At 39.4% G+C, this 22,116-nt stretch overlaps 2 protein-coding genes across 2 annotated transcripts; one reads left to right on the top strand and one right to left on the bottom strand.

Moving 5' to 3' along the window:
- Positions 1-104: 104 nt before the first annotated feature.
- On the bottom strand, positions 105-17,833 carry ddx11 (DEAD/H (Asp-Glu-Ala-Asp/His) box helicase 11). Its single transcript, XM_085359186.1, has 28 exons — positions 17,698-17,833; positions 13,333-13,475; positions 13,028-13,243; positions 12,854-12,940; positions 12,613-12,749; positions 11,972-12,029; positions 11,727-11,834; positions 9,907-9,994; positions 9,594-9,796; positions 9,409-9,483; positions 9,135-9,212; positions 9,000-9,046; positions 8,836-8,915; positions 8,693-8,734; positions 7,455-7,522; positions 7,329-7,367; positions 7,096-7,231; positions 5,373-5,507; positions 5,171-5,283; positions 5,013-5,085; positions 3,502-3,605; positions 3,257-3,406; positions 3,074-3,142; positions 2,872-2,972; positions 2,198-2,282; positions 2,014-2,089; positions 1,776-1,930; positions 105-137 (listed from the first exon to the last, which is right to left on the bottom strand). The coding sequence occupies exons 1-28, from the start codon at positions 17,831-17,833 to the stop codon at positions 105-107; spliced, it is 2,835 nt and encodes a 944-aa protein (XP_085215312.1).
- fkbp4 (FKBP prolyl isomerase 4) lies at positions 16,580-21,515 on the top strand. Its single transcript, XM_085359187.1, has 7 exons — positions 16,580-17,878; positions 18,320-18,410; positions 18,505-18,588; positions 18,677-18,862; positions 18,996-19,139; positions 19,547-19,642; positions 19,749-21,515. Exons 1-7 carry the CDS (start codon positions 17,832-17,834, stop codon positions 19,848-19,850), a joined length of 750 nt encoding a protein of 249 aa, XP_085215313.1. The 5' UTR covers positions 16,580-17,831; the 3' UTR covers positions 19,851-21,515.
- The last annotated feature ends 601 nt before the right edge of the window (positions 21,516-22,116 follow it).

Genomic DNA, 22,116 nt, shown 5'->3' with positions numbered 1-22,116 from the left:
TTCCCCCCCCTCCCCTCTTGCAGTTGCACATCATTTTCTTATCATCCTAACACAAGTCTCCGTGAATATTAGGGAGATGTTAGTTGGGTCCTTTGGGAGAGGAACTATGCTTTTTTCTGCTTCTTTTCCAGGAAGAACTAGGAAAGAAGAACATACAGACACAATATGAAAATTTAAAATGTCAATCATGAAGGGGACGTTTTTAACAATACAGGGAGTGCAGAATTATTAGGCAAATGAGTATTTTGTCCACATCATCCTCTTCATGCATGTTGTCTTACTCCAAGCTGTATAGGCTCGAAAGCCTACTACCAATTAAGCATATTAGGTGATGTGCATCTCTGTAATGAGAAGGGGTGTGGTCTAATGACATCAACACCCTATATCAGGTGTGCATAATTATTAGGCAACGTCCTTTCCTTTGGCAAAATGGGTCAAAAGAAGGACTTGACAGGCACAGAAAAGTCAAAAATAGTGAGATATCTTGCAGAGGGATGCAGCAGTCTCAAAATTGCAAAGCTTCTGAAGCGTGATCATCGAACAATCAAGCGTTTCATTCAAAATAGTCAACAGGGTCGCAAGAAGCGTGTGGAAAAACCAAGGCGCAAAATAACTGCCCATGAACTGAAAAGTCAAGCGTGCAGCTGCCAAGATGCCACTTGCCACCAGTTTGGCCATATTTCAGAGCTGCAACATCACTGGAGTGCCCAAAAGCACAAGGTGTGCAATACTCAGAGACATGGCCAAGGTAAGAAAGGCTGAAAGACGACCACCACTGAACAAGACACACAAGCTGAAACGTCAAGACTGGGCCAAGAAATATCTCAAGACTGATTTTTCTAAGGTTTTATGGACTGATGAAATGAGAGTGAGTCTTGATGGGCCAGATGGATGGGCCCGTGGCTGGATTGGTAAAGGGCAGAGAGCTCCAGTCCGACTCAGACGCCAGCAAGGTGGAGGTGGAGTACTGGTATCATCAAAGATGAGCTTGTGGGGCCTTTTCGGGTTGAGGATGGAGTCAAGCTCAACTCCCAGTCCTACTGCCAGTTCCTGGAAGACACCTTCTTCAAGCAGTGGTACAGGAAGAAGTCTGCATGCTTCAAGAAAAACATGATTTTCATGCAGGACAATGCTCCATCACACGCATACAAGTACTCCACATCGTGGCTGGCAAGAAAGGGTATAAAAGAAGAAAAACTAATGACATGGCCTCCTTGTTCACCTGATCTGAACCCCATTGAGAACCTGTGGTCCATCATCAAATGTGAGATTTACAAGGAGGGAAAACAGTACACCTCTCTGAACAGTGTCTGGGAGGCTGTGGTTGCTGCTGCACGCAGTGTTGATGGTGAACAGATCAAAACACTGACAGAATCCATGGATGGCAGGCTTTTGAGTGTCCTTGCAAAGAAAGGTGGCTATATTGGTCGCTGCTTTGTTTTTGTTTTGTTTTTGAATGTCAGAAATGTATATTTGTGAATGTGGAGATGTTATATTGATTTCACTGGTAAAAATAAATAATTGAAATGGGTATATATTTGTTTTTTGTTAAGTTGCCTAATAATTATGCACAGTAATAGTCACCTGCACACACAGATATCCCCCTAAAATAGCTACAACTAAAAACAAACTAAAAACTACTTCCAAAAACATTCAGATTTGATATTAATGAGTTTTTTGGGTTCATTGAGAACATGGTTGTTGTTCAATAATAAAATTATTCCTCAAAAATACAACTTGCCTAATAATTCTGCACTCCCTGTAATGTTCCTCACCTTTCGTAAGGCAGCAAAAGCAGGCCCAAACGTCGTGTGCGTGGTAGTGCGATCTTTAATCCATGTGGGAAGTTTAGAGAGCGTAGCAGGCCGGGAGTAACGCCTGTCACACAGCACAACGGAGGAATAATCGCCCCGATGACGAATAGCTCTTCCTTTGAACAGAGGATATCACGCACAAGTTAATAAAACTGTATTTTGATATTGATATGTATTAATATGACTTCATTATCTGTACCTATAGACTGATTGACAGCCTTCATGCAGATGTTTTCTATTAGAGCTTGTCCTGGACTCCTCCCCTGACTGTGAGGCTGAAATAGAAAAAAAGATGAGATTTGATACTAAGCTGCATGTCGCCTTCCCTCTAATCTTCTATTTACAATGAAGTCACAGTAGAAGCTGCTGGTAAAGAGTCTCACCAGGTGTTTGTCCAGATATGACATCTTTTCTTGCAGCTCTGGGGACTTGATGTTTGGATAGGGCATTCCCACCATCACTACACACCTGTTATCAAAAGCACAAACCCACACTGATTAGTGTGATATACTTTAAACCAGGGGTTTCAAATTTAAGACCCAGTGGCCAAACTCCAATCTGGCTCACTGCACGGTTTTAGAAAATGTGAAGGAGGGAATACATTTTATATTTTAACTGTATTTTAATACATTTTCCTGCTTCTCTTGCTGATAAAGACCTCCCCCCATGGCCATTCAAACTACATTGAAGTAATTAAGTAATAGACAAACAATTAAATGACATAAAAGTTCTTGTTTTTTCCCCCACTATCAGCTAGAAATGTCTTCTTTTTTTAAATAAAATAAAATTAAAAAAAATAGGAAATTTTTTCTGAGAACAGAAACTTCATGTTTTATAATTACAGCACAGTCTGGGTAATGGAAATAATTCTGTCTTTTTCTTATATTAACACATCTCAGCTAAAAGTGTAGTTCTTTTCACTGACTGAAAGGCCAGTTTCAATGGTCCAGCCCACTTGAGATCAAAATGGGCTGAATGTGGCCCATGATGTAAAATGACTTTGACTTTCCCTGCTTTAAAACGGTGTACAACTGCTTGTTCGGCGCCCTTCAATTACCTGCCCAAATCATCGGAGAAATTGATTCCCTCACTCATCTTTCCCCCAACCACAGAGAACAACAATGCTCCTGTGAGTCCACTGCAGTCCGCAGAACACCTCTAAAGTAAAAAAGACAATCATTGCTTGGCAGTGGTAAAACACAATCCTAATGATCATCAGTTTAGTTATGAGATCGGTTGTGTCAAGAGTGCAGTTTTACCTGGATACAACGGGAAAACTCATTCAGCACCTGCTCTACCTGGTTGGCCTTCTTTGGCTCCTGAAAGATCTGAAGAGGTGTGATTAGATAATTAAGAGACTATAGGACAAGATGTCTTTTGACTCTTTTTAGTGACTTGAGTATTTACTAAGTAGTTTCCAGTAATATATAAAGCTAATGTACCTTCTTCTTATTAGCCAATCGAGTAAGTGTACCGCTGGCCTCCCAGTGAGAAATGATCCTCTTCGAGTAGTCGTAAGAAGGGAAGAAGCACACCACGCCCCCGGGAACCACGTTGCAAATGTTGGAGAGAATGCGCCCGGTCTCATCCATCTGCAAACAAACAAATGTGCATCAGTCAAATGACACCACTGTAACCAATGAATAACAACGCAAACTTCATTCAGTATTCTGCATGTGTGAGTTACCATTCGAGGCGTGTCTCTGTTTTGGAAAGTGAACTCGAGCTCCTGACCAGACGGGCCACTGCACAACACGAGGGGAAGGATGTTCTCCGGAGGAATTACGTGACCTAGAGGGCAAAATTTCTGTTATTTATCATGTTAAATGCATTAATGCAAACTAATATTCTTATGTTATTTTCGTGCACTAATACACTTCAGTCAACCTATGCACAACCACTACCACTAAGGCTTGCATGTGTTGTGAATTAAGATCATGTTCAAATGTCACAAAATGAGTCACAGAGCACAAAACTTAACTTGTTATAGGTTGGGCTAAAGTTTGTGTACAGTGGATTAATTTATGGTTTAGTTCATGAGATGTCTTGTATTTCCTCCTCTGCTTTGCCTATAAACAATCATCCATCTAAACACATCAATTTTTGGGAGTCTTCAAAAAGTACAAAGGCTATTTCTGTAGATCTTACCCTAAGTCTGTAACTGAACAATAATAATGTAACAATACAATATAAGTAAATAACATAACTATCGTGATGGGATAAGCAGGATTTGTGCTTGTCCAGGTAACTTCGGAGTAAATCCTGAGTTTTCAGTATCATGAAGGCAGTTTGCCACGTACTGCGGGACATCTCCATGGTAACTTGTGCAGCAGATCTAACCAGCTCCAGAGCAGACCATGTTTGAGGTAAGAGATCAAAAATTATAATAAATAAATAAATCACTGCATGCTGATCAGCTATTTCTCTAGAAAAAGTCACTATTCCCTCAGACTTTTGTCTGAGGGAATAGTTTAGATTCAAAGAATCTAAACATTTAGTTTATTTCCTAATGGACATAAATAATGATGATGAATAATAAATATATATTCTTAGACAACTTTTTTGCTTGTCGGCTACAAACAATTTAAATTATTTCATTTTATTAAGCATTAATATGTGAGCCTAAAACAGGGCACCTATTTCTACTTAAACTTTATTAATATAATAGATCTTTTCCAGGTTGCTGAACAAAGTGCTTAATATGTAAGCAGATTCACATTCCACTTTTCCTGTTATAGACAGTGACACCACTGATTTGTCTGCAGCAGCTGTGTCCCTTTCAGACTCTATTATATGTGAAACCTCTTTGTATTTTCCACATAGTATAGTTTTATGTTCTTTTGTAAAATTAGTCTCTCTGCTGTGATTGGCTATAAGCTGACACCACCTTCTTGTAAACATGCTCGTAGGTAGATTGGGAAAGCCTGGGTTAACGTATTGTGCTGACAACCACCTTCGTGTGACATCACCTGACTTCAGGAACTTATTCCTATAACAGTCTGGGTAACCTCACTGGAAAATTAGAACTCCATCTAAATGTCTGTCATCACTTTTGTCAAGCAGTCTAATTATTCCCTTTATCAAAATTTCCCACAAACAGAAATCTTGATAATCTCGTCACTTAGCGAGAGTGCATAATAAAAACACAAAAGGGGGAGCTCCACAAAGTACTGTTGTGTTATAAAATGGGCCACTCACCACAGGAAAACTCAGTGATGCGCTCCTCTCCCACCCCAGCAGAAAACAGAAGCTCTTGTTTGAAGTCTGAAACCTACATATAACATCCTTTAGAGTGGAAAGATAAAAGATACGCAGCAAGAGCTCAGTTTATTTTTAGAGGATTTAACACAACTCACAGGCTGCATAGTTCCTCCTGCAATGATGACTGCTCTGCACTCCTCCAGCACCTGGGCAAAGTGGACTGCCGGATTCAACAGAAGGAACTTGACGCTGCTCTCCGACAAAGACCCTGTAAAACAAGCAAAGGGTGTACTTTACACTGTAATGCGTTGATGTCATAACTGTTCTTTATTTTGTGCTGTGTGTTTAAAACGGCACCTTGTTTGTGCACCACCACTCTGCCGTCAGTGTTGCTGTTAGTGAGAGCCATGAAGAAACCCTCCACTTGCATCATTGGAGATGCAGACAGGACTTTTTCCGTCTCTACGGACTCCTGCTGGTCAGCTGCAGGAACTGCACACAAAACAAGAATACAAAATAAATTTCTAAGAATGCTGAAACCCCCCCCCCAAAAACAAACAAAAAGAAAAACAATAACCTAACCATAAGGTATCATCACATATTATGACTTCATCCCGCACAGTTATGACATTATTGCACTGACAAAATCTGTCCACAGACAGAGAGACATGCCTGCCAAGCTACTCAAAGGCCTCTTTGTGGCAGTTTTTGCTCCCTTATAACATATACTCAGAGTCATAAGGTTAAAAACAATACCAGTCGGGTATATTGGCTGGTAAAACTCACTAAAAGCAGAGAAATACTGTTCAGCCTGATGTTTTATGTTGGGCTGGATTCCAGTTTGTTTGCATGTTGGAATCAGAGACATATTTTTTTATTTTTCCATTTAAAAATGTCTACCCGTGCAACTCAAGTGCAGTTTTACAAATCCTTATACATTTTTAATGCACTGAATTAAAACAGTAATTATTTCTGTGCTTTAGAAACTGATTCACTGCAAAAGCTGAGTGTGCATCTGAATACTGTGAAACTTTCTGCTATCATCTACTTTAGCTCTTCTTCGTCTCAAGTGAGTCTGACCACCTTAAAGTAATCAGGTGACTTTATAAATGAGGAGGCCCCGGGGCAGACCCAGGACACGCTGGAGAGATTATATCTCTCGGCTGGCCTGGGAACGCCTTGGTGTTCCCCCGGACAAGGTGGCTGGGGAGAGGGAGGTCTGGGCCTCTCTGCTTGGGCTGCTGCCCCCGGTAAGCGGAAGAAGATGGATAGATGGACTTTATAAATGAGCCATAAACATTATAATTAAGAAACCACAACAAAATTCTGATTGTGATATACTCGATTCATTTCAGACTGGAGACAAATCCAGAGTGTGCTCCGCCTTTCTCCGCCAGCAGTTTGTTTTAGAAATTGATTCTCGTACTGAACTGTTGAAATAATTTGTAAAACTTAGTATAGAATACCTAAAAAGAGCTTTTACACAATCTGCCTTTCATTTAACAGCATCAAGGAATTGAACAAGCTCCTCAAAAGTCTGAAGATGTGATGATAAAAATTAGTGTTAAACAATCAGAATAATTATTTCTATAAAACTCTAATCTTTATATGATATTGTGATGGTAGTATAACCCCTGAAGCAGGGACTATTTGTGTCTTTGTGATTTATATCTATGCTTGAATATATCATCCATTGTGTATCTACTACATTGAATATTATTACATGAATTTTTTTTTATTTCACAGTTCTGTTCTCCTGCTGAGGGGCTACAAATGGAAATTAGGTAGTAGCTAAATATGGTAAAAATCATGTGAGATTAATTGCATTTGCTTGTATTGTCTCTTTTTACACTTTTCTGATACAACATCGTGCAAAAAGCCAAGTGTAAAAAACTTTCAGAACATCTTAGATCTTCAAAAGTACTTTTGTGACTGATTAAAAAAAAAAAACTATGTACAGTGAGGCGTTCTTTCAGTATATACACTATGCCTCCAATAATGATGCAATTCTCAGAAATATTATTTTGTCCTGAAAATTATTTAAATATTATTTTTGTGGGTAACAAAATACACAGCCGACCTGTTCCAGGGTTCTGGTTGCTCTGTAGGGTCTGAAGGTAGCGGTTTAAGCCTTCTGTGCGCCGGTTCTCCTTGTTGTTGCAGTGTGTGTGCAGAGTCACACCTGAGCCTGCGTACTTCTCCACAAAACCCCCCAGCTGCAGAGAGAAAACCAGGGTGGTAAAAATGTAATTTTACATAAGTGAACTCTCAGACGTTTACCGTCTTTGTATGTATGAGATAAATCACACTTACCTTCCTGCTGATCATGCTCTTCTCAAAGTATCTTTGTAACTACAGCAAGAATGACAATGAGAGCTTGTAGTTTCGATGAGGTGTGCAATTAAAATGATTGTGATTCCTAATAGAATTACCAACTACCTTAAACAAATTTATATTGTCAATCTGAGCCTTGAAGAGAAAGTTATTGATGGTGAGCATCTCTGTTCCTAGAAGAACAAAAAAACCAGATTTGTGCCTTGATATGTATGACTGCGTGTTTACAGTTTGTGGTCAGAAGTTTACACTCATCATATGTAAATGTCATGGTAATTTAGGGCTTTTAATAATTTATTAGAAGTCATTCACTCGTTTGAGGATGGAATGATTATACAGCATACATCTTTGGGTGCACAAGTTTGAATTTATTTGGGATATATATCTCACACCAGGCAAGATCCCAGGTGCAGGGTGTAAGACGCTAACAAGCAGGGCATACATGGAACGCCATAACCAAGTGGGTGGCATAGTGTACAGAAACACCTGTGCCGAATACGGCCTGGAAGTCCCGAGGTAGGGTGGTAGAGAACGACCGAGCTAAGATCCTGTGGGACTTCCAAATGCAGACGGACAAAATGGTGGTGACTAACAACCGGACATAGTGGTGATAGACAAACAGAAGAAGATATCCGTAGTGATAGATGTAGCGGCTCCCAATGACAGCAACATCAGAAAGAAGGATCATGAGAAGCTTAAGAAATACCAAGGGCTCAGAGAAGAGCTGGAGAAAATGTGGAAGGTGATGGTAACAGTGGTCCAGAAGAGCGCAGTTCTAGGAACAGCTAAGATACTGTGCAAGACCTTCGGTTAAATGTTAAATGTTCCTTAGCAAGTTGCATCTTCACCAGTTGATTTGGTAGCAATCAACAAGCTTCTGGTATAACTCTGGTTGAATATTTGACGACTCTTGGCAGAATTGGTACAGTTCATTTAAAATGGTTGGTTTCCTGTTAATATACAGACACAGACCTGCTGGCAGTAAATCAATGATAATCAGTAACAAGAGGTTTATGGACTTTAGCTTTGTTAAATTAAAAGAAACCGTAGAACCTTCACCACTACTTATTAAAAGTTTTAAGTGATTATACAGTATGTACACATTTGAGTATGCATGTATAATTTTTGGCCCTGTGTTCCTTAGAGAAATTCCAAAATAAATTCAAACTTGCACAACTAATTCATTTTTTAAAGACACTAAAGATGCATGCTATACAATCACTCCATCTTGGAAAAAGGAAAGCTCAAAGAAATCATTAAAAGCCTCACATTACCTTGATATTCATGACCATGAGTGCATGCAAACTTTAGACCATAACTTTATGTGTTTATCATTGACTGACCTGGTTGTGTAGTCTGGCTCTGTGGACTCTGCCCCACCTTACCTGGAAGAACAAATAGGAACAAATATCAAAATGAGGTGCATTGCAAAATTTGATTTTACTGTCCAGCTATTACCCTCGCTAAGCTTGTTGCAGACACTCACCTCCCAGCACCCGAACAAGTCCCTCAATCACAAACAGGATCTGCTTAATGTACATCAGGTTCTTTGCCTTCAATCTGCTCCTGGCATTTAAGAAACAAAAATATCAATACAAAGAAGGAGAGACTGCGATCAATTTCCGAATAAGCGAATTTTCTGAGACTCACTTATAGCGGTCAGCATACTGACTGAGCTGGGAGTGAGCACAACAAAGCTGCAGAAAATTGAAACATTAGAACATCACAAGGAAGAATCGTCTCAGAAATCTGTATTTTGTGCATGTTATAGAATAATGTATTCACCTGTGCTCCACTGAGCTCTGCACTGTGTATACAGGAGAGAGTGTCACTAAGGTTATGAGCTTCATCTATGATCAACACCTGTAAAAGATACCCCAACAACTTTTTTTAAATATCCCTTTATCACTCAGTCATTTGGTCATATTTGTATCGTTATTTTCAGATATTACAATTGAAAAGAGAAAAAATATATTTCTTAATACTGCCAAGATATTTTAAACACTTATTTTTCTATATTTTTAAGAGAGGAAGAAGAATACCAGACATATAATTGTACCTGTCCCTTTAGCTGGACACCTGCTGCTCGTCTTGTAGCTTCATGAAGCACCATTTGATAAGGTAACACAACCAGCTACACCAACATAAACAAACCACAAAGACATTAAATGAAAACCAGATCTTGTGGGAGAAATACAGTAACCAAGTAGCTCTTGTTGACAAATCGACTGGCGACTCAGTTACCTGTGCAGGGGGAATAGCGAGACGTGTAGAGTAATAAGGACACGAGTGTGTTTCTCTGCCCAGCTTCAAAAGCTGCTCTATGTCATGAACAGCCCCCAGAACTACATCTCGCATCTGCTGCAGTGCTGAAGCCTTATAATAGGGACACACGCTCTTTGCTGGGCCTCGCTTACGTTTTACACCCTCTTCGTGATGATGCTTCTCTACAAAATGGAAGGAGAGATGAAAGAGGCTTTCTCGAGAAAAATCAATAAAGCCTGAGGTTAAAATAATTTCTGGAAGAAGAGCAATTCTTCCACAAAATGCCTCTCACCGTGCTTGTTTTTCTGCATCTCCATGCAGCGGTCATTTATGCGCTGGATGCTGCCCAGCTGCAGCACTTCTTCATTGATGCACAGATTCTGCAGAATTTTATAACAGGACAATGTCAGATGTCAGTGTCAAGAGTCACAGTTTTATTGATTGAATAAATGTAATAGTTTGTGTGCAATCCCAAGTAAAGTCTCAAGTACAGCGTCTTTGAATACTGTGTATTTCATAAAGGAAATACCCTCCTTCTACATAGACACAAACTAGATTGTTCAATGTGCTATAGAAGAGAACATAACACCATTTATCTTGCATTTGTTTCTCCATTTTTTCTATCATGTAGAGGATTTAACAGGCCAATCTTCCCAGCGCTGGCTGTTGTTAGGTGCTACTTGATAGTTCTGTCAGAATCTAAAAGGACTCTTTCAGAATTAGACTGTTTCATAACTGTTCCCCATCATATCCTGTTCTGCAAATGTCTTCTTGGCTTTATTATCCTCTGAAAATCAAGATCAGGTTTTTTCCTACATTTGAAAAAGCCTCTAACGGGCTGATTACACACATAAGAGTCTGCATATGTCAAAGGCAATGAACCTTTGTTAACTTATTTGTTATTTCTGACCATTTGATAAACGAAATTTAGTTATTACACCTGTGTAATAAAACCTAGTTTTTTTTTTGTTTTGTTTTGTTTTTGTTTTTTTGGCCTGTCCCGTTTGGCTCTTTTGCCATCAGAATTGTTGTCTAAAGGCAAAGAAAGATGCCCAACGGATTTACTTTACCAAACTGACCATCCCAGCCTTGCCGTAATGGTCCATTTGATTCACCTTTTATTGTTTATTTTATTTTCACTTACTAAATACGGGACAGACTTGACTGGGGGAAAGAAGGGGAGAAAGAAAGAGGGAAAGAGAAACAGCTGAGAAGAGGGACAGGGGAGAAGGGCAAAAGACAAAAACCAACAGAACGGGCAGAGAAAAAAAAATGCATATATCAATCACCTGGATCACCTGCTGAGAAAGAAAAAAGAAAGCAAGCAGAAGAGAACAAGAGTAATAGAATAAACAACATCACAATGATATATGGGAATATGACAGTAAATACTAAATGTTAAACATTATTGTGCAGCACATAAGATCAACAGAACACAGTGTGCTTTGAGGTAGGAGCCAAAAAGGGTGTAGTTTGTGGGTGTGATCACCCGTGTGTACACCTGTGAGCATGGACGCGCTTGTTTTTTGTTTTTTTAAAAGGTTCCTTCATGTAATAATCTGCTAGAGGGTGTGGGGGCCAATAAAACCTAGTTAACAAAGCACGTTGGTGAGATTCCTTTAGCTATGCTTAAAACCTCTTTGGGTGGGAGCAGTAAAAATTCGTCTATGAAGGAAAAACTGCCAGTAGGTAAACAAACAGAAAGACTTGGTGGCGTGCTTTATGAACAATCTGTACTTTTACTGACAAAAAATAATAATAATAGAGACAAATTATACCAGTCAGTTACTTTGAGGAATTAAAGGAAATCTCTCAAGTACTCGAGCTGACAAAAAAAGCACCATGGAGAAACAGTCAAAAGCAACTTCAAGAAAAAAGTATAATCACATCTATTGAATGAATAAGTGTACAGGATGAAGAGATCCATGCAAAAATTTACCAGCTTATGTTCATATATTGTTTGTGTTACTTTAATGAGATAAGATGTTTATGTACTCAACCAATTATGCCATTTGTGTGTTTCTGTGTGTGTGTACCAATGACTGTATAAACATTTTTTTTCTACAGTAGAAAAGATTTTTATTTTTTCCCCAGTCACTGCTGGGTACATACCTGCCGTGAACCCAGTGTGACCACACTGATGTCCTTGCTAAAGGGGCTCTTTTGTACCTCGTGGACAAACTGGGCCAACTGGGAATGAGTGCGGCTGCAGTAGTAAATCTACAGATATGCATATGAACACAGTTCCACATCAGGAGAATGTCCGATGCTCATAATTATAATAATGTTCTTGTTATAAATATATTAATTCCATCCAACCCATTTAACTCTTACAGCTACAACGTGAAATTTCATACCTTAGTAACATGTTCTTCAACCAGTTCATCATCCTCATCTTTTTCAGCTCCAAAGAATCTGAGGATGCAAGCAAAGAAATCCTTTGTCAATTTCAGACTCTCATTTGGATTATTTATTAATTTTACCCATTAATTCATGTCCTCACTTAGTTTATTAATATATAACTAGAGATAAACTCAAAATAACGATAACTGATGTATGATACACAAAAAAAATAAATAAAAAAAATTGAAAATTGTACCACGTTGTATTTGAACTAGCAACCTTTAGCATACTGAGAGAGGACTGATGCACCATTCAAAATCAATGGGACTGTATTGTCAGAGAAAAGTTTAATATTTCAGAAACAAAATTTTGAAAATCTAAATAGAAGCACGCAATGCATAACTGAGCTGCTCGTTTTGGCATATGAACACTCTGTCTATGACACATGGTGCGAGACTAGTTAGCAGGCAAAGAAGAAGAAAAATAGCCAATGACAATAACATGTACTAGGACTGCTGCTTTGCAACAGTTGCGCCAACGAACAAGCAAATCCACTCTGGAAACTAACAAAGACTAAACTGAACTGTAACCAAAAACTCAAGATGAATTCAAACTAATTAGAAAATATGAAACTATAACAATCAGTTTTCCTCACCTGCTCTTAATCTTTGATTCATCATCGCTCTCATATTCTGCAATGATCAGCTCCTCGTCTTCTTGATCTCCTGTTGCCTCGACCTGCTCCTCCTTACTGAGCTGAAGCAGCTTGAATGCCTCATCCTCTTCATAGCTCTATGAACAGACGAAACCATTTCATTCACTTGTATTAAATGACTTGGAATAATTTTAATATCCAAGTAAAGTTCCATTAAATGCTCATGTGCATGATGGCTCACCTTTCGCTTAACCGCATACTTTAGCTGGACATTGTTTCGGATCATTTCTAACCGTTCTTCTCTCTTCTTCCTCTTCAATTCTTCCTCCTGACACCAAACCAATCAACAATAAGCAAATGTTGAGCAAGTTAAAATTCAGACTTCACATACACTTCACATCCAAGTTTTCCTCACCTTCAACTTTGACACTAAATCACGTTCTGCTTTTTTTTGTACAAAGTCAGTGATCCAGTCCAGCTCTGCTGAGGAACTGACTGCAGAGGACTGAGCAGCATTAGTGGAAAGAGCTGCTTCTCCTTCCTGCAACAGAGCAGCTGCCTCCTGCCTCTTTCTCTCCTCATAATCTGTGAGCCAGCTCAGTGCTCCACATATCAGACTCAGTGACTTGCCCTAGATTGACATAAATAGACAAAAACACTTATTAATGAAGTCCAACAGCTTCTGCACAGATATGCTTTTCCCCATGCATTAGTACACACCGTTCCAGTGGGACTTTCAAAGATGCCAACTTTGCCTTTGTCAAGTGCGCTGTACAGGGCTTGCATGAACTCCTCCTGGATGTTATAGGGCTGGTAGGGAAATGGAAACTGTGCCCTACTATTTTCCATGCTCCTAAACCTTCCTGGAAGGAAACACAAAAGCAAAGGTTAGTTTCAACTTTTCATTTCTGATATGGACCTTTGACTTGCCTCTACAAACAACCGATTATAGCACCTTTTCAATCGACGACAAATTCCTTTTTCGGCAGGGCTCATTTTACTACAATAACTAAATCTTCATTAACTAAAGACCTTACCTGTTCACCAAAACGTTGCGTCAAGCAGCTAACATTTAAAACCGACAGCTTTTCAGCTATCTTTAAAGTGAAGCGTTCTGCTAGCTAGCAATCTTTCTCCTTACAATCGTATCTTTTATCGAACGTCAATCAAAATCTGAGAAAATAGGACTGCCGTTTCTTACCGTGTATATCATGTAAAATAATGTCTGTTTTTAGTTGTCAATTCCCGGCTATTCAACAACCGCGCCAAAAAACAGAAGCGGTCACAGAGTCTGGCCAATAGGAAACGAGCTACGAGAAGGAGTGCATGTTTTAATGTACAGTAACGTTTGTCCGGACGGGGTTGTGTGTATTTATCCACGATTTTGTCATTTACTGTAACACTGTTTGATGACAGAGAATGTCAGATAGCCTTGATATTAGCAATTTGAGTACTGACCTAAAACATTCGTAAAATAAGCATGAGTATTGCTCGTTGGATTTGCTGCCGCCTTCCAGGTAGATCCTTTAAACTATATTTAACGTCACCTACGCTGGTCCCTCCCCCCCGGTACCTCCTAGACTGTCTGGAAAGTTCTCTGCCCTTCTTTAAGCGTCTGTGAGATGCCAGATTGCAGGATAACGTGGACTGAAGGCAACATTGCGTAAACCTCGTATTATAAGCCGATAGCAGCGTGACTGGTGAACTATAGCAAAGGACCTCTGTTGCTAGTTGTGCTGTATTCTCGAGGAAGTTAAGCCAGCTAGTAAACGTTGATCAGGTTGTTGCTTGCAGCACTTGATCTGAGGAGTAGTAGGGGCTTTAGCCACCGTCACTATTAGCCAGTGTTAGTTTGGATTGTTGTGCAAGGCAGAGAAGGGACAGATCAGCTTCATGACGATGACTGCAGAGGAACAAACAAGTGAAGTACAACATACAATCCCCCTGGAAGGAGAGGACATCACACCAAAGAAAGATGGGGGTGTTTTAAAGGTAAAAAATGGTGCTTGATTTGGTACTCAGCACCTAGCTAGCTGAGTGGTTAGCTGACAGCTTGTTTACTGTTCGGCTAGGTTAACGTTAGCTATCGATAGCTATGCTGTCGCATACACTGATTTTTAAAAAAAAAATTCAACGAAAGCTAACTTTAATGCTAGGAACACCTTATAATGGTATGCAGCGTCACAGTTATGAGAACTAACTCAGTACCAGAATGTCAGAAACAAGACTAGCTGTCAATGAAACGGTCTGCATTTCTAGAAGGATCTGGAGCCTTGAAGAAACAACTGTCATTTTATTGATGGACACATTCTATATTTCATCCCACAATTAAACACATACTGAGGGCTTTAAATATATAGGCCTTCATTCATAATAAACAAGTTTGCAATTTAGTCGTTCACTAAGCGAAGTGCGTGGTGCGCGTGCAAGGCAGCGATCACAAGCATGTTCAAGAAATTGCTTTCTGATGTTCTTTGATAAATTCTCGTCTTACCTTTTTCTCCAGGTGATCAAAAGGGAAGGTACAAGCACAGAACTGCCTATGTCCGGCGACAAAGTGTTTGTACATTATGTGGGCACACTTCTGGACGGGACTCATTTTGACTCCAGTAGAGACAGAGGAGAGAAGTTTTCCTTTGAGTTGGGCAAAGGTTAGTTTCATATTTGTTATAGCTGCACAACCAGTGCAGGATTTTCTCTACGTTTTAAAAAATGACCTTTTAATAAAGGAAATGAACCAGAATGCATTTAAGGTAACACATAACCCCACATAACCACAAAAGGGGTTGCTGCCCCTTGAGACAAGGGTGTGCCAGTGTTCGGCAGCCTCGCCTCTGTCAGTGCGCCCCAGGGTGGCTGTGGCTACAATGTAGCTTGCCATCACCAGTGTGTGAATGTGTGGATGACTGGATGTGTAAAGCGCTTTGGGGTCGTTAGGGACTAGTAAAGTGCTATATAAATACAGGCCATTTACCATGTAATCTACCTTTCCCCCCATAGGACAAGTAATAAAGGCTTGGGACATCGGTGTAGCCACAATGAAAATTGGAGAGTTGTGCCAGCTCATCTGTAAGCCAGAGTATGCCTATGGCTCTGCAGGCAGCCCACCCAAGATACCACCCAGTGCCACTCTTGTTTTTGAGGTAAGGATGCCAGTTTTCATTGTCCATTAAGTACTTTTAACTGTGTAGTTTGAGATACTATATATCTGGGCTCCCATGATAGGATAGAAATTGAGAAGTGGCTTCAATTCAGCAAGTACAAAATACTTTACAATCTTTTTGCTTCCAAGTTTATAAATTACCTTTACAGTTCAGGTTACACATTGCATATTTCAGTCAGTCTGTCTCAGTTATCTTTGCAGTGAATTTCAGCTGTGGATCATAAAATGCTTAAATTTAGCATTTAGGATAACTTAAATAATTTTTCTGATAATGCTTATCTCTTTAAGTGGTATCTCTGTGGCCAGACTTGCAAAAAAGCAAATCATGATAAGCAGTTTCACAATTTGAATCTCCACTGTGCTTATAGTTGTTGCTTCTGATGGTGTTAAAAATTGTTATACAGCCTTCTGTTTTTATTGTTTTGTATAAAACCAGTTGTTACCTTTTCATACATTTAGGATAACTGTTGTAACCTTTTGTTTAAAGACTACAGTAAAAGAAAAGGAAAAAAATACAAACCTGAATGACTGCTCCCCCCACCCCCTGCCCCCAAAAGAACTAATCTTTTGAGGAAAAAATTGGGAACTTTGGAAATTATATTGAAAAAGTTGTTGTTTTTTGTTGTTTTTTTAATGAAAAGATATACATTTTTTGTCACATGTCTACATGCTTATAGGTGGAACTGTTTGAATTTAGAGGGGAAGACATAACGGAAGAAGAGGATGGAGGAATCATCCGACGCATTATCACTAAAGGAGAGGGATATTCTAAACCTAATGAAGGAGCAGCTGTTGAAGGTAATTCATCCAGAAATGTGTTTGATACAATTAATTTCATGTTTTATATTTCCATCCTTGGAAAGTAGAGTCCCTGGTTAAATGTGTTTAAGTAAGAGCATATTGAGGATAATAATCTTTTCAAACAGCGTTGCCTTTGGTTATGGTCTTATATGTCCCTTATTATGTTTTAACAAACCCACTGAATAATAATTCAGTAACCGATTGGTTTTGTCACCAAGAGTGGACTTGCAGACATAACGAAGAAACTACTTTCTCCTGCGCCCTTGTCACAAGGGGTCGCTAGAGCAAGTAGCTTTGCATGTTTGATTTGTGAGTTTTACACTTCTAGGCGATTTGTGACTCCAGCTGGAGTTAAACGAGCAGCATTTTACTTGCCAAGTCACTGTCTAAACCACTACAATATAGAGCTATTCAAAGGTAAACCTGCAGATATCCACTTTCAGCAATGGTCCAGGTGATGTATTGGGCTTGATTAAAACCTCGATTATACTTTCCAAGTCTGCGAGCTTGAGTGGCATTCACTTTTGTTTTGTTCCCCCCCCTTTGGACCAACTGTGTTACAATGCTGTGGTTGCAGCCATTCCACAACTCTCTATGAATGGTACTTATGGCCATTAATCAATGGTCTTTGATCAATGGTCATGACATTTTGCATATTAATGATCACTCAGTGGGCTACTTTCAATCATTGTGCAAAGGTACTGTTTATAAGCGTGGTTAAACCTGCAATCAGCTGAGACTGAAGAGCTCACATGGATGAGTGACGAAATGTTTCTCCAACTGAAACCGCTACGTCTAGATGAACAAAATCAACTTTTTGGGAGTTCGGGGAGAATTTACATTTCAGCCCACCGAATATGCACACAAGTAAAACAGGAATGTCTACTCGGGTCTCCAGCTCATCAGTGTGACTGTAAATGCTCAAAGATGACTGTAAGACAGTTTTGGTTTCTTTAAGAAACTGAGTCTGTAATCATACAAGTACTATTACACGGAATTCTTAAGGTTCCTAAAAATGAGACCGAATGATGGAAAAGAACTTCACTGACACTTTAGAAATGGCTGACTTTGTAACGTGGCAGTCTGCCAAGAAATCAAGACTGAGTGGGACATGAACTAACCTGAACATTTTCTGTCTTCTTCAGTAACCGTGATAGGGACCTGCGATGACAGTGTATTTGACGAGAGGGAATTAAAGTTTGAAATTGGAGATGGTGAGAGTTTCGGTTTGCCAGCTGGAGTCGAGAAGGCTATCATGGCTATGGAACAGGGAGAGGAGGCGGTCTTCACAATTAAACCTAAGTATGTTCACATGTGCAAATTCTTACCACTAACTTCATAGTGGTGACATTTTATGTTCATATGAAGTCAGTCCAATTTTAGACTCTTGAACTGCTTTTTCTGCAGCTCTCAAGCATCTCTTTACAGAATATTTCCACAGTTTAAAGATGCTGCTGTAACAGTAAATAAACATTAATTCCTGCAAGAATTAGCTACATGAATTTTTAACTGGATAGTTGTGCAGTCTTTGGTTTTAAGCTAAGTGACAGCATGAGTAATGACTAATATAATCAACTATAACGGTTAAGCTTTGCAATGTGATTAAACAGGAAAATGGCTGCAGAATTATCTCTTTTTTTGCAGTATCCAATACCTTAACTTAAATGGTTTTTAAGTTGCACACCAGCAGTGATTTTTGTGCCCTTTACTCATGACTAATGATATGTTTGTCTGATTTGTTAGATATGGTTTCGGGAATGCAGGAAACGCAAAGTTTAACATTCCTGGTGGAGCGACATTGCAGTACAAGATTAAACTAACAGCTTTTGAGAAGGTAAGGTGGGAGTGTGTGGCAAACACAGCAGCACTTTAGATGCTCATTTACAATATTTTCATCTAAAAAGGAAAATGTGTTCTTTCTATTTTAGGCTAAGGAATCATGGGAAATGAACACCTCAGAAAAGCTGGAGCAGAGCAGCATTGTCAAAGAGAAGGGAACACAGTATTTTAAGGTTTGTTTTGTTTTTTGTTTTAAATTTAAGAAGTGATCCTGTCTTGGATTTCAAGATGTTTTGTGATGCAATGGTTTATATGCTTCAGGAGGGAAAATATAAGCATGCATCAGTGCAGTACAAAAGGATTGTGTCATGGCTGGAACATGAATCTGGTTTGTCAGAAGAGGACGATAAGAAGGCGAAAGCACTGCAGCTCGCTGCACACCTGAATTTGGCCATGTGCTTCCTTAAACTACAGGAGCCAAACAAAGCCCTGGAACACTGTGACAAGGTATCTGGTAACTGTTCTTTGTCTTAAAGCAGCACGTGTGTGTGTGTGTGTGATCAGTGGTTTGTCTTGGTTTTTGCTTAAATACTGAAAACATTTAATTATATTTATGTAATTATATTTAATTATGTTATAGTCGATGGAGTTGGATGCATCCAATGAAAAGGCGTTATTCCGAAGGGGAGAGGCACTGTTTGGAATGAACGAGTTTGAGAAGGCGAGAGATGATTTCCAAAAAGTGGTTCAGCTGTATCCTGCCAACAAAGCTGCCAAGAACCAGGTATAACACAGTGTGCCTTTGATGTGTAATTCAAGCAGCTTTCAATGTTGAAATTTAATCAATCTAAGATGATATTTAATTTTTAAAAAAATCTGTCTCTCTCTGTTATGGCAGTTACAATTCAGTTTGGTTAATGTGTCTAATTTTATTGTACTACCATCCAAAATGAGACAGGTGAATGTTTAATTTATTTTCATGGTGTAAACGAAAGTTTATACTGGATTCATTTAGTAACAAACCAGGATGGGTGAACAAATATGACTGTGCTTCTGGGATTGAAAACGCTGTTTTTTTTTAGGTCACTGGTCATAAAACAACTGTTCTGCATATCCAGTCTTTTAGTTGTTGTTGTACCCATAACATATCTGGAAATACAGCAGGGTGACGTCTGCTTTATGTTCTTCCAGGTGCTACTTTGTCAGAAACGTATAAAGGAGCAGCACGAGAAGGACAAACGCATCTATGCCAACATGTTCCAGAAATTTGCAGAGAGGGATTCAAAGGTGATGGATCTGTTTACTAAAACAGCCACAAGAGGGTGTGATAAGCACGATTTTAGGTTTGGCAAAAAGTGAAGGTGTGCTGAACTGGTTTGTGTCTCGTGAACAGAAAGAAGCAGAGAAGGGGAAGAGTGAGAGCGTGGAGAACGGAGAAGATGCGATGGAGGTTGAAAACGGAGAAAAGGAAGCTGGGGGTGAAGCAAAAGCGTAGATGAAGACGCAGCTTTTTTTATTTTTTGTCTTCTTTTTTTTTTTTTCCCCCTTTCCTATTCTCTCCTGCGGTTCATCTGTACTTCAGACTTTTGTAACTCTGGCCATTTGTGTTTAAGGTGTGATTGTTTGTGTGTGAGAATGAGTATGTCATCGACAACACTGACCTTGGGCACGTCCTCGCTGGCTTTCTTCTTGTTGGGCTTTTTGCTGTGGCAGCTAGCCGACTGTGGGGTGGGGTGTCGTCAGGCACCGTGGGACGTGGATTTAAATGAATTGTATGCTACAGTCCTACCCCCCCCCCCCCCCCCCCCCCAAACCCCTCCCCCTCAACTCTGAACTGTGCATGTGGTTTCAAAAGAATTTGGGAAGTGTGGGGGGGAATTGCATCCAAAATGTTAAGTGCTGAATTTCAGAACCTTCACCCGTCAAGGGCTAGACCATCCCCCACCTTGCACTACCTTCTGTATGACCCACCCTATGTTTTTTGCTGTCCATCCGAGCCTCCTCATGGGCCTACTGATCAATTCCTAGAGTTGTGATGGCTGTGTGCATAGATCCACTGTGTTTTCAATGTTAGTGCCTATGTCCCAAAGTATGTATGTAGCAGCACTGTGGATAGGTGGAGTAATAAGATGTTGGTGTGAAATAGCTGTCAGACTTGGAGCTTTTCTCTCAGTTTAAAATGGAGTTCACTTTTAACCCCTAGGGTACAGGACTGTTCACCTTCTGCTTTGGAAATGATTTTTTTGTACTTTTTATTTCCTAGTGTTGTGCTTGTGATTCTGTATTGTTCTCAAAACTACAAATACAACAGTTTACTTAACTGGAATATGTGCATTTTTAAAGCAGCTACAGTAGAAACTACCTGAATTAGCTTCTCCTGGACGCCCTCGAGTATTAAGCAGTTAAGTCTTAATTTACTGTAAAAAAGTACTTGTATACTTGTGTACATATTTGGCTTGTCAGATTCAGGTTTAGACTGTACACGAGAGGATTAAATGAACCTTTATTCATTTTAGTCAGCAGTGCCTGCAGGAAAGGGATGAAAAACCAAATGAGAGGCCCGGTTTTTTAAAAACATGGCTGTGGGTTGTATGTACAGCTCATCTTTGTTGGGGGGGAAAAGTCACTGCTTGTTCTGTCCTGACAGAAGGATTTAATAAACAAATGGATACAACTCAGCTGCGTGTGATATTTTTGACTTGTACATGCATTTCCTCCCACTTTTCGTTGGTCACGTGAGGAACTTGAGAACCTGTGATGTATCCATCGACACAAAGTGTGCAAAATAAAGAATCTGCTGACAGTGTCACACGAGGAGGGCGACTCCTCAGCTGGACTTGTGCTCTATGATGAGGAATTTGTTTATACGTTAAGCAAAATTAAATTGACCTGATTTTAAATGTTTAAAGGTTGTACGAGTTGATGATAGCCATTTAACCTGTAATAAGTTTGATTTGTAATATTTGCATTGCAAGTTAACTGAATTTGGTGTTTGCACTGTCTGTCACATAAAGTAAGCTACTGCAAAAAGATGTGATGGGGTGGGACGGTAAATGCATTTTTTTTTAAAATTATTATTGTTTCATATTGTGCTTTAATGAAACATAAGGTTAACTAAGCTGTTTACTCTCCATCTTTATGGGAGGAATATTAAAATCTCTGTGCAAAAATACCAGTGTTGTGTGTATTTTGAAAATTAAAACTACCGAGCTTGCACCTGTGACAGTCAGGAGGCCTTGTCTTGAGGAGGAAGAGGTGTTTATCTGATCCTCAAGCTCTCTCACTCAGCTTACAGATGTGCTTTCTCTCCCTCTGGGGTAGTTATGACCCAGTACTGCTTATTCTCCACAGAAGTCAAAAGTATTAAAAAAATCTTTTCTTTACAGTGTTTAACTTTTTACAGACATTTCTTCTGAGAAGATCTCCTTTTAGTGACTCAGCATTTTAAAGGCAGACAGGTGTGGGGATCGCGCTTACCTGGGAGGGTCTGCTTTCTTTTGTGTTCCCTATGCCATGAGCCCTTTGTTCTTTTATTTGCTGCTCTTGATTTTAGACATACAGTATCAGAGTGGTTATATAATCCATATAGCCACTGGCATTTTTGATCATGTCTACGATTATGAACAGATGGAGGCAACACTGGATATAAATAAATGTAAAAAAAAATAAACAATTTTAATTCAATAGGGAAAAAACCCTTTTACTTTTTATTTGTTTATAGTCTTAACCATTATCCCTTAATGATCCCATGCATCCACTGA

Source organism: Diplotaxodon limnothrissa, linkage group LG7, assembly GCF_057381915.1.
Source record: "Diplotaxodon limnothrissa isolate DT_005_m linkage group LG7, D_limnothrissa_male_GT1.1, whole genome shotgun sequence".
Classification (NCBI taxonomy): Eukaryota; Metazoa; Chordata; class Actinopteri; order Cichliformes; family Cichlidae; genus Diplotaxodon; species Diplotaxodon limnothrissa.
The sequence above is the reverse complement of the archived record's forward strand: the minus strand, read 5'-3'. Positions and strand labels throughout refer to the sequence as shown.